Source organism: Anomaloglossus baeobatrachus, chromosome 6 (genome assembly GCF_048569485.1).
Source record: "Anomaloglossus baeobatrachus isolate aAnoBae1 chromosome 6, aAnoBae1.hap1, whole genome shotgun sequence".
NCBI classification, from domain to species: domain Eukaryota; kingdom Metazoa; phylum Chordata; class Amphibia; order Anura; family Aromobatidae; genus Anomaloglossus; species Anomaloglossus baeobatrachus.
In genome coordinates this window covers 504,441,667-504,454,057 of record NC_134358.1, presented here as the reverse complement: position 1 = coordinate 504,454,057, position 12,391 = coordinate 504,441,667, and the positions used below count along the sequence as shown (strand labels likewise).

Here is a 12,391-nt window from a genome sequence, read left to right as displayed (position 1 = left end):
TGTTGCCGGAGGACGCAGGTACGGTGCTGTTCGTCATTCCTGGGGTGTCACACGTAGCGATGTGCGCTGCCTCAGGAATAACGAACAACCTACATCCTGAAACAGCAACGATATTTGGGATTAGAACGACGTGTCAACGATTAGGTGAGTAATTTTGATCGTTAGCGGTCGCTCGTACGTTTCACACGCAACAACGTCGCTAACGAGGCCAGATCTGCGTCACGAATTCCGTGACCCCAACGACATCTCGTTAGCGATGTCGTTGCGTGTAAAGTGGCCTTAAGAGTTTAGCCCCATAAGAAAAAAAATACAAAAGTCCCGGATTAACCCTTCTCCCAAATGAATCCGCTGCATTAATGGTGCACACAGAAGCAGAGGAACCTATTGAATATCATGAGGTCTGACCGATTTCTGATAAGTGTCTGTGTTTAGAATTAAGAAAAAAAAAAAGTTTTGATGCGTTAAAAACCTAATTTTAAGATATCTCTCATAATTTAATAGTTGCCATTAAATTATTCAGCCTAAATTGCAAATTTTTTTTTTTTATAGCAAAATTTACAAATTCTCTGCTGTCCACAAAAAAACCCCTAAAAAACAGTGAACAAATGAAATGGCTGAGAGCAACTAATATAACAAGTGTTTTTTCTAAATTCATCACAAAATAACACTTTTCCTGCCGTCCTAGAAAAATTCAGCCTTTTTGTAACAAGAGTCTTCATGACCTTTGACATTATAAGCCGGAGGATATTTCCATACTTTCAGTACAGGAAAGGAATATCGTACCCAATATACAAAATAATTAAGGCGGCATTACAGGGCACACTTCTTTCCTAGACACTTTGATAGTGTGTTTTATATAGTGATACACTGGGGATCACAATTAGAGAATAATGTATGATCACTTGATTTTTTCCGAAATAAAAGTAATCTACATTGATGAACATTTGAGGGTGTTTTTTTTTCTTCTAAGGTGTGCACCATGTCACTAGAACAGTGTTTTTCCAAAAGATCCAAAGTTTATCAACATAAAACATTAATTTTGCCCAAAATGTGATGATCATAATTAGAGAACAGCAATGACTGTAGCACAGAGAAAGATTATAAGTAAATTTTCTGAAGGTAACAACAGTCACCATCAGAAGGACGTGTACAGCCCATTTTTTTTTTTAATGACTTCAGCACATCTGCGGCCACAGGACATCACTAGTCTCTCACACTGCTCTGGTGGGATTTTGGACCACTCTTCTTCCAGTCTCTTCCACAGTTCTTTGACTGTTGTGGGTTTCTTGGCCATAACTTTGTCCCAAGGATTTTCCAGAGGTTTTTTCTCTTGGGTTTAGATCAGGACCCTGGGCTGGCCATATCATTGTTTTTGGTTTCAAGGAAAGTCTTTACCCGTTTTGCTGTGTGACAGGAGGCATTATCCTGCATGAAAATTGATGACTGATTGAGTGATGAACATAACTAAAGGAACCACGTGTTGTTGAAGAAGGTTCTGATCCACATTTGCATTCACTCTGCCATGTGGCTTTATGAGAGATCCAACTCCTGCTGCAGAAAACATTCCCCAAACCATGACACTTCCTCCACCACCTTTCATTGACCTCTTAACATACTTTGGGTTTAGTCTTTCCCCAATTTGTCAATGAACATAATGTTTCCCATCAAACCCAAATAAATTAAACTTGCTTTCATCACTAAAATGAACTGTGGCATCTAGCACTTTGATTATTTCTGCTAATGTGAGAGGTTTGGTCACTGCACAGTGGGTTTTCAGTCCAAATGCTCTTAAACGTCGTGACACTGTATTACGAGACAGATCCTTACCCTGTTCAGTGCTGATCTGGCGAGCAATTCCAGCTGCAGTGTTGAAACTATTACCCATGGAGATTCTCCGCATTATCCTATCCTCTCTTGCATTTGTCTTTCAAGGGCGACCAGCCTTCTTAGGGTACTTGAAAGAGTTTGTGATGTTGTAATGATGCAATAGTCTCAAAATCACAGACTTGGAATGACCAACTTCTCTTGCTATGGCTAATAGGGTCACCTCTTTGGCCTTCATCTGGACAACCTGCTACTGGAGGATTTCAGTCACTTTGGAATGGCACACCATTTTTGCAAAGTCAGTGCAAACTGGAAAGTTAGGCTGCCAGTTACATAGGTTTTGTCAGAAAATTAAGGAATTAGCACCAGGTGCCAGATTAATGCCAATAACTTGCAGGTATATGAAAGTATTCTCTTATTTTGATCAGTGTTCTCTTACATTTATCTCTTTTCCTTTTTTATTATGGGCTTTAGAATAAACTCAATTTATAAAATAAGCTTAAAATACTGCGAGTTTACTCATGTAAGGATATAATCACATAGGACTTCACAATGACATTAACATTTAGGAAATTGTGTGTTCTCTAATTTTGATCTCCAGCGTATATCCTATAGTATCTTTTCATCTGGCAGTTTTTCCATTCAGTGGTCTGGGAAAGTTTGATAGCTCTAGAGAGGGTCCTCCAGCTTTCCCGGAGATGGATATAACTCATTTTTAGAGTGTCTTTTTAGGAGTCTTCTGTAATTATAAATTTGCAGCCTGTCATTCTGCCAAGGTATATGAAGCTAATCAATCTCCACCCAATTAACACTCAATCGCAAATTATAATCAATGAACATTCGTGAAACTATAATTGGAGGAGTCTACGATTCAAGGTGCACTAATCAGGAAAATATCAACTGGTAGTGACAAAGGGTAAACTCCATACATCACCGAGCGACCCGCAGCCTCCACTCACAACAAGAGAGTAAATTAATTAGCTGGAGCTCATCAATGATTTACAGATGACGGAGATTCATCCTGTCAATTAAAAATATGAACTATAAAGTAGGAGATGCACTCCAGGCCTGGAGCCAAGACAGAGCATCCGGCTCAGGATCAAGGACGCCATTATTTAGGTGGCTGCGTCATGTGATACCTGTTCATCAATCCCTTCACGCTCTTCTTCAGTCTCTCCAGCAATTCTCTCCTCTTTGCATCCGCAGCATCTGAAGAACGTCTCAGATGGGGAGGAACATATTTGTTTTCCAGGTCTGGAGCAGCCTAACACACAGAAAAAAGAGGACATGGTGCAATGGAGGATTGTTCCTAAATGTAAATCACATAGTACAATAATTCACAGAGAGTTCTCCAGAAGAATAAAATATATGTATATTTTTGCAATACAAGAGTTAAAGCAATATGTCTGATTATACTCAGAAATGTGAATATACTCGGACTTTGTATGGGCAATAAAGATGGTGCAAATGAACCAGTATAAAAAAATGCTATAAATAAGAAACAGGATAATTGCAAAAGTAATGGCACAAGGAGAAATCAGGCTCAATCACATTACTGTACTCTTATACCTGCAGGAATAGCAATCAGTACTGTTCTTGCCATGAAACAACTAGAAATAGAAGTGCCTGCATTTGTTACAGCCTGAATGCGTAACAGGGGTGGTCCACTCCTCCGCATAGTGGCCACACATCGATGTAAAGCTCAAAAAGAAGGCTTTTCTCAAATACCTTATGTAGTCAATTCTGCCTCTGAGCGGCGCTATTGTGGTCTGCTCGTCCCCATGAAGTTTCCCCTCGGGCTCAGTGACCTCTGGGATCCGGCGACGGCCACGTTAACTTCCAGTTAACTTGACATCACCAAGGCGAGACCCAATCTTCCTGAGTGACTGGACTGTGGGCGGAGTGTCACCGCTCATCACAGACCAGAATCTGGCACGGTCTCTCCTTCGCTGCAGAGCGCCGAAAGCAGGAACGATGCTGGGCTGGGATGAGCGGTGTGACACTCCACCTACAGCCCAGTCACTCAGAGATCAATTAAAAATAACGTTTGGAACGCCATGCTAAGTCTGAACTCGGTGCAAAAACCCTAAAAGAAAACCTTTTGCACCCAGTTCAGACTTAGTATGGTGTTCCAGACGTTATTTTTTAATTGATTTGTAGTCTTTCGTTTGTGAACCCGGCCCCACCCACACCTATTGCCAGTCCACATGATACGTATATAGCCTGGGTCTCAGCTTCCCATACACTAAGTTTTTTAATTGCAAGAGAGGACACGTATTAGCTAGGGACCCCAATGTAAGAGAATACCGTGACGAGGTGTTGGGGCTCTGTTGTATTGATCAATTCAATAGCTAAATTTCTCTTTATTCTTAAAGGGAACCTGTCAGCAGAAATTTTGCACAAAACCTAAAAAACTCCCCCTCTGCAGCTCCTGTGCTGCATTCCAGCAAGGTTCCTGTTGTTATTGTGCCCCCTGTGAGACCAAAATAAAGGCTTTATAAAGTCCTACCTTTTCGTATGGCAATCTTTTTTTTTTTATAGTCACCGGGGCGGGCTTTCTGGCGTCTGTTATTCCCCCTCCTGGTCCTTTACGCCATCCCCCATCTCTCATTTCCATAGCTGATGACACCGCCCAATGCTCCAGCGGCCCCCGTGCATGCCCAGTGCCAGTCTCACGGGACTGAGCACAGTGTGACCGCTGGTGACGTGTGCGCCGGCAAGAGATTATGGGCGGCGCTGTGAATGTCATCAGCAAGTATCCGCCCATATTGTCATGCCTGCGCTTTCCCCTCTGCCTCCACAGTTATGCTGCTCCGCTCCTCCCATCTATTTCCTGCTCCAGGGAAAGATGGGTAAGAGGTCACGTAGGGTCATATGGCCAGCGCTTGCGCAGAACGGTGGAGGCGGAGGGGAAAGCGCGGGCACGAGATTATGGGCGGGTACTTGCTGATGACAATCACAGCGCCGCCCATAATCTCTTGCCGGCGCACACGTCACCAGCGGTCACACTGTGCTCAGTCCCGTGAGACTGGCACTGGGCATGCGCGGGGATGGCTGGAGAACTGGGCGGCGTCATCAGCTATGGAAAGGAGTGATGGGGGACGGCATAAAAGGACCAGGAGGGAGAATAACGGACGCCAGAAAGCCCGCCCCCGTGACTATAAAAAAAGATTGCAATACAAAAAGGTAAGACTTCATAAAGTCTATATTTTGGTCTCACAGGGGGCACAATAACAACAGGAACATTGCTAGAATGCAGCACAGGAGCTGCAGAGGGGGAATTTTTTAGGTTTTGTGCAAAATTTCTGCTGACAGGTTCCCTTTAAGTTCAAGGGAGTTATTCCATTTCTACATATAGATATTGTATTGTTCATGTCAGTGCTCATACGGCAGTTTCTGCTTTACATTTATTCCCCTTCGCTGTCGCTGGTGTGCAGCCCTTCTCTTTATACAGTTATTCACAGAAACTGGGGCCACCCTAATGATGTCGGGTCAACTGGAAATTGACGTTACTTCACTGAATCTCAGAGGTCCCGGAGCCCGGGGGTCACGTGATGGGGATGAAGGAACCACAATAGCGCTGCTCAGAGGCACAATTGACTACACAAGGTATTTCAGAAAAGCCTTCTCTATGAGGTTTACATCGACGTGGTCACTAATGCTGAGTAGTGGACCACCCTTTTAATGTTTCATATGGAAGCCATAACTCTGATGTGAACACAGTCCTGCTCGACTGCTGCTGTATTCCTTCTCAATGTGACTGCTGGATTGGCAGCTTTACACCACTCTATCAGACACTTGCCATTGTGTTTGGAGATGTACGGTTTGCATGTAGCTGCTCGGCCATTAACCCCTTACCCCCCCAGCCTGTTTCACCTTCTCACCAAGGCCAATTTTTGTCAATTCTGACCAGTGCCACTTTATGCAGTAATAAATCTGGAATGTTTCAACCGATCCCAGCGATTCTGATATTTTTGTTTTTGTTTTTTTTTGCAACATATTGTACGAAATGTAAGTAGCAAACTTAGGTCTAAATTTTTTACCTTTATTTGTGAAAGTATTGGAATTTTGGGGAAAAATTTTGCAATTTTCAAACTTTCAATTTTTATGCCCTTAAACCAGGATGTTATGTCACACAAAGAGTTAATAAAAATCATTTCCCACATGTCTATTTTACACCAGCACCAAAAGAAATTAGAAGGATTAAAAGATTATCAGCAATTTCTCATACATTTAGAAAATCAAATTTTATTTTTAGGGACCACATCACATTTTAAGTGACTAAGTGGTATATGTAACAAAAAATACCCAAAAGTGATACCATTCTAAAAACTGCACCCCTTAAAGTGCTCACAACCACATCCAAGACATTTATTAACCCTTTAGGTCCTTCACAAGAACTAAAGCAATGTGGAAGAAAAAAAATATTACATTTTACTTTTCCCACAAAAAGGACGCTGTATCCCCAAATTTTGCATTTTCACAAGGGTAACAGGAGAAAATGAACGATCTAATTTGTTGTACAATTTCTCCTGAGAACACCGATACCTCATATGTGGTGGAAAACTACTGTTTGGGTACACGGCAGGGCTCGAAGAGAAGGAGCGCCAATCGAGTTTTGGAACACAAAATTAGCTGAAATTGTTAGCAGACACCATGTTGCGTTTGGAGAGACCCTGATGTGCCTATACAGAGAAAACACCTCCAAAATGAGCCCATTTTGGAAACTAGACCCCTAAAGGTATTGACGTGTGAAAATAAAAGATCATATTTTCCCCACAAAAATGTTGTTTTAGCTTTAAATGTTTAATTTTCAAAAAAGTAATAAGAGAAAATGCACTAAACTAATTCTTGTAAACAGATACCCCATATTTGGTGGAATACTACTGTTTGGGCGCATGGTAGGGCTGGGAAAAGAGGGAGAGCTATTTGACATTTTGAATGCAAATTCATCTGGAATCGATAGCAGACCCATTGTTGTAATTGGAGAGCCCCTGATGTGCCTAAACAGTGGAAAACCCACACATGTGAGTCTATTTTGGAAACTAGACCCCTCAAGGAACTTATCTAGATCTGGGTGGGCACTTTGAACCCCCAAAGTGCTTCACAGAATTATAGGACGATGAGTCATGAAAATAATATTAATAAAAAAAAATAAATAAATCACATTTTCCCCACAAAAATGTTGTGTTTGCCTTAATTTTTTCAGTATATTTTCACAAGGGTAATAGGAGAAAATGCACTGTACAATTTATTATGCAATTTCTCCTGAGTATGCTGATGCCCCATATGTGGTGAAAAAATATTGCTTGGGCACACGGCAGGGCTCGGAAGAGAAGGAGCACCATTCTCCCTGGAATAGACTGCGGACACCATGTCACATAAGATTCTATGACATGCCAAAACAGCAGAAACTTCCCACAAGTGACCCCATTCTGAGTACTACAACTCTGAAGGAATTCATCTAGGGGTGTAGTGAGCAATTTTAACCCTCGGGTGATTCACGGCATTGTATAACAGTGGGCTGTGAAAATAAAAATGAACATTTTTTTCCACTAGAATGTTGCTTTGGCCACAAAGTTTTAATTTTAAACAAGGGTAATAGGAGAAAATGCACTGTACAATTTGTTACACAATTTCTCCTGAGTTTGCCAGTACCCCATATGTGGATGAAAACTACTTTTGAGACACAATGCAAAGCTCAGAAGAGAAGGAGCGTCATATTGACTTCAGATTTAGTTGAAATGGTTTGGGATGCCATGTCATATTGGCAGAGCCCCTGACATTCCAGAAAAGCAGAGTCCCTCATAAATGACCCCATTTTACAAAGTATACCCCCTCAATGAATTCATCTAGGGATGCAGTGCATGTTGATACCACAGGTGTGTCACAAAATTTTACACTATTGGGCGGTAAAGAAAAAAGAAATTACATTTTTACCACTAAAATGGTATTTTGTCTGAATCATGTTTTTTGAGAGCTTTACACGTAATCTCCGGTGTAATCGCTCACCGTAGAGCGCAGGATAAATGTGAGCTGAGTCTTACTGCGATCTTTATGAGGCTAAATGAACAAATCACCAGCACTTGAAAAACTGGCTTTACTACTATTTTTTACGCCGTTCACCTTGCGGTACAAGTGATATGGCGGCTTTCTTCCTCAGGTCAGTACGATCATAGTGATACAAGGTTTATATTATTTTAAGTTTTGTTTGAGGTTTGGCTACTATCATGCAAACACTTGCTATTTTACAAAATAAATGTTTTGCATCACCGAATTGCGAAGACTACTTTTTTACATTTTTCGGCTGACAGTCATGTGAGTGCTTTTTTTTTGCGGTATAAGTTGGAATTTTTATTGGTACTATTTTAGCCCACATTGCACTTTTTGATCGCTTTCTATTCCACATTTTGTGAGGCAGAATCAAGAAGATTCAAATGAATTGTTGTTTTTGCTTTTTTTTGTTCACTGTGCTCTAAAAGAGATAAGACAGCTTTACTCTTTTCATCAGTATAATTACAGAGATACCACATTTATATTTTGTTTTATGTTTTACCGCTTTTACACAACAAAAACAATTTTATAGAAAAAAATTGTTTTTGCATTGCTGTATTCTTAGAGCTATAACTTTTTTTTCTCTGATGGTGTTGTATGGGGACTTATTTTTTTGCGGGACAAGATGACTTTATAACATACCATTTTTATGTATATATGACTTTTTGATCAAGTTTCATTCCCCTTTTTTTGTCAGCTGTATGAAGAGAAGGCAGTTTTTGCTAAGTTTTTTTTTTTTTTATGGAGTTCACTGAACGGGTTAATGAGCTTGACAATTTTATAGATCGGGTTGTTCCGTAAACAGACATTAGAGACACCTCTGCTGCCACCGCTGGTTTTCGGCTCAGTCTGCACGATTAAAAGTCCCCGGCACTTCCAGACATGCGCACTATAAACAGTTTGAAGGCGGAACGTGTACACCCGGCTTCATAGTGCGCATGACTGGAAGTCCGGGACTTATGATCATGCGCACTGAATCATAATCCAGCGTCGGGTGCGGTGTCAGCAGAGATCGGTGACCATACCTCTGACGCTGCGCATTCATTAGCATGTTAGCATACCCACAGGGGCATGCTTACATGCTAAGGGGGCAGAATATCCAAGGGAAGTAATGCCCTTGCAACTAGTCCCTGTGCTCATTAGCATATTATAAAGTATCTTTAGAAATAGTTTTTCTAAAGATCTCTTTATCTATGCTAGTGTATACAGGGACGGTTAGGCAGGGATTAGCAATATGCATCCAGAACTGCTCGTGATTCTGGGTGCATATTGCACCTGACAGGTTCCCTTTAAAAGAGAGAAAATATGACGCTGATCTGTTCCAAACAGACACCGAAAGACATCACTGATTTATAACAGGGTCCAATGGATTTCCATAGTTTTGATGATAAAAAAGTGAATCATGCTAGACCATTTTTCTGGGCAAATGGGACAGAACCTTTGATGAAGGCTCTGAAAAAGCCTCCAAAGCAGATGTGAAATGAGAATTAGGCCCCCACAGGCATTAGACGAATGATGCTTCAGACATGTCAGCAGAGTCTCCCATCCACAGGAGCAGTCGCTCGGCTGAGATGTGTTTTTAAATAACTAGTCAGGGATTTATGCATTTTTAACAATGGCTAAGAGCTGGAAATGTGCTAAAAATATAAAATATCTAGTGATGAGTGAGCACTACCATGGTCAGGTGCTCGGTACTTGAAACGAGCAGACGGCTTGACCAGAGTATAAGATCTTTCGGAAAAATGCTTGTTTCCCACTGATTTCCATTACACCTAGTACGAGTTGAGCCCTTCTGAGCGTCCAACCTGCTCGTTTCGAGTAACAAGCACCCGAGCATGGTAGTGCTCGCTCATCACTAAAAATAACCCTTACCTAGTTAGATTACCATAAATTTAGTGGTCCCTGCGGGTTCTTCTGTGTTCATCAGCTGTAGCTCATTCATGTGACCACTGCAGCCAATCACTGGAATTACAAATGAGGCCAGGTATAGGCTGCGACAGTCATATGAGAGATGGTGTGAAGTCACATATGCAGAACCAGCATAGCCCACTGGAGCAGCAAGCCCTGGATGGTGGACTGAATCAAGAAGTATTTTAACGCGTTTTCATCCAGTATTTTTTTCTTATAATACAGAGAAACTCTTTAAATGGAACCAGAGAAATCCTATGAACACTACTGTATGACAATATGGCCTATCAGGTATCTATGGAGGTTCTTTGTAACTTTTACATCTAGAATAACATTACAGACTATTTTATTGAACTCCAGAGAAAGCCTAAAACGACAGCATGGGCGAAACAAAACACATACCTTGGTAGTGGTTACTTGGTTGTCCACATCTAAACCATCATCAGATGCCTCTTCTGGTTGATCATCAGCCTCCTCCTCCTCAGCATCTTCTTCTCTGGAAGCCTCAAATTCCTTCTCCAGGGCCTCATCCTCTTCAGACAGTAGTTCATCAGAAGAACCTGCTTTATCTATATAATTTTCCCTCATTTCCTCTCCTTCGTCAGTGTCATCACCCATTTCAGACTCTCCCTCATCACTCCCTTCATCCTTCTCAGACCCTCCCTCATCACTCCCATCGTCCTTCCCCAGGTCTTCATCACTCCCATCGTCCTTCTCAGATCCTGCCTCAGCGTCCTTCCCCATTTCTTCTTCATCTACTCCCTGGTACAGTTTGTGCAGTTTTTCTGTAGTATTGGCCTCCTCTTCCTCATCATCATAGAGGCCAAAGTTAGCCCCTCCTGGCTCCAGGACCCCCAGGATATAGTCCAGGCCATCCTGTGTGAAGGCCTGGGGCAGGGAGCTCTTGTTCTTCCTCTTGTTCATCCTCAGGCTCCTCTCCAGCCTCTTGATCTCCTTGTCCTCTTTCTCATTGGCCTCCAGCAGATGCTTCTTCCTGGCCTCCTCTTTGCTGAGCTTCTTCTTCTTCTTCCTCTTCTTGGGGTCTGGCCTCTTTGCTGTGACTGCTGCTTTCTGCACGGGTGGCCCCTTCTTGGCCTCCTGCCCGGGTGCAGGTGGCTTCTTTACCGGATGGGTGGCAGTGGATGCCCCCTGCTGATTGTCAGTAGCCCCCTGAGGTCCCTGCTTTCCTGGGAACTTCCTCTCATAGTAGGCTTTCCTCCTGATCTTCTTGGAGAGCCGCTTCTCCTTCCTCAGCTCCTTACGGCTCTTGGCTCTGCCGGCAGTGGCCGGGAATCCCGCAGCCCCCCGGGTCTCCGCATCCTGAGCCTCGGCTTTCTCCACAAACTGCTGCACGGAGAGATGAAGCTTCTTTATCTGCTCGGGGCCGCCCCGGGCCGAGCTCTTCTTACGCTTCGTCCCCATTCCTTACACAGACCCACGTTGTACCCTGGGCGCCGCCATACTGCCGAAAAGCACTGCCGCTTCCGGGAGATACAGAGCGTCACAGAGAGTAGCGGCTCTAGCGGACAGCGCCACCTTGTGGACAAGAGGATCATTGCCTGACCATTTTTTCAATGCGATTCCCTCTGATTTTTGGAAATCCCTCTCCTCTATCAGTAATGGGAACGAATCTTAGTATAAAAAAAGCTAAAAATTCAATAAGAACTTTTTTTTTCTGTCTCAGGAAATCAAAACAAGAACATATTTATAAAACTAAATGTTCAAGTTGCATCTAAAAGGGGCTGTTCAGGAAAAAGAAGGTGATTTGTGGGTCGAAGGGACCAGCAAGGACGGATTGTCACTTCATTCATCTCCTATGGGGCTGCTGAGTCTAGCACTCTGACTTTTCTGGAAGCTCCATAGAGAAAGAGGGGACATCCGGCCCGCTGCTCTATTTTGTAAATTATCACTCGTCCTACACATAGGTGAATAGGTGATGACTTGTTTTAGCCACACAACTGCTTTTAGGTTTTCCCATCAACAAAGCTAATTTTAAAGTTGATTTTAATCAATAGATCTTGGAATAATAATAATAAGTTCCACAATTGGACGTGCCCCTACTATGTACTGTGTAATGGCTGTGTCTGACCGTACAAGGACATGGTCTGATCATACCACATCTCCTGGGCCGGGGAGGAAGTAAAAGAGAGAATAAAGACATTACAGAATTATTATTCTTTCTGTGAGGTAAAGCATTTACCTTCTTGGTTTTTTTTTTAAATATTTTATCTCAAAGAAACAATTATTGTATTGTTTTTTATAGTCTTTAGCATCCTTCATGCACAAGAGGTGTAGTATGATCATACCATGTCCTTGTAAGGTCAGACACAGCCATTACACAGTACACATTTACTGTATAAGATTATCTCAGCACAGGGCCAATTTTTTTTAAAAACATCCAATTGTGGAAATTGGTATTATTCCAAGCTCTATGGATTAAAATCAACTTTATGCCGCAATGTGACAGTGGGATAACAAGGAACAGGGGCTTCTATACTGTCTTTCATGCTAGGGGACCCTAGGCTATCCCTAACTTTCAGATTACACTTGATGGTGGAGATGCTGAAATCCCATGCTTTATTATACTCCTGAGTAAGGCTAATCT

General features: G+C 42.3%; 1 protein-coding gene across 1 annotated transcript in view; it reads right to left on the bottom strand.

The window, feature by feature from the left end:
- NOM1 (nucleolar protein with MIF4G domain 1) overlaps positions 1-11,242 on the bottom strand; it is a 38,901-nt gene extending 27,659 nt beyond the window's left edge. The window contains exons 1-2 of the mRNA XM_075316751.1: positions 10,189-11,242; positions 2,964-3,088 (exon numbers count right to left, since the gene is read on the bottom strand). Of these exons, the coding sequence (XP_075172866.1) occupies positions 2,964-3,088; positions 10,189-11,208 (1,145 nt within the window). The 5' untranslated portion in view covers positions 11,209-11,242. The remainder of the gene's footprint in view (positions 1-2,963; positions 3,089-10,188) is intronic.
- Between the last annotated feature and the right edge of the window lie 1,149 nt (positions 11,243-12,391).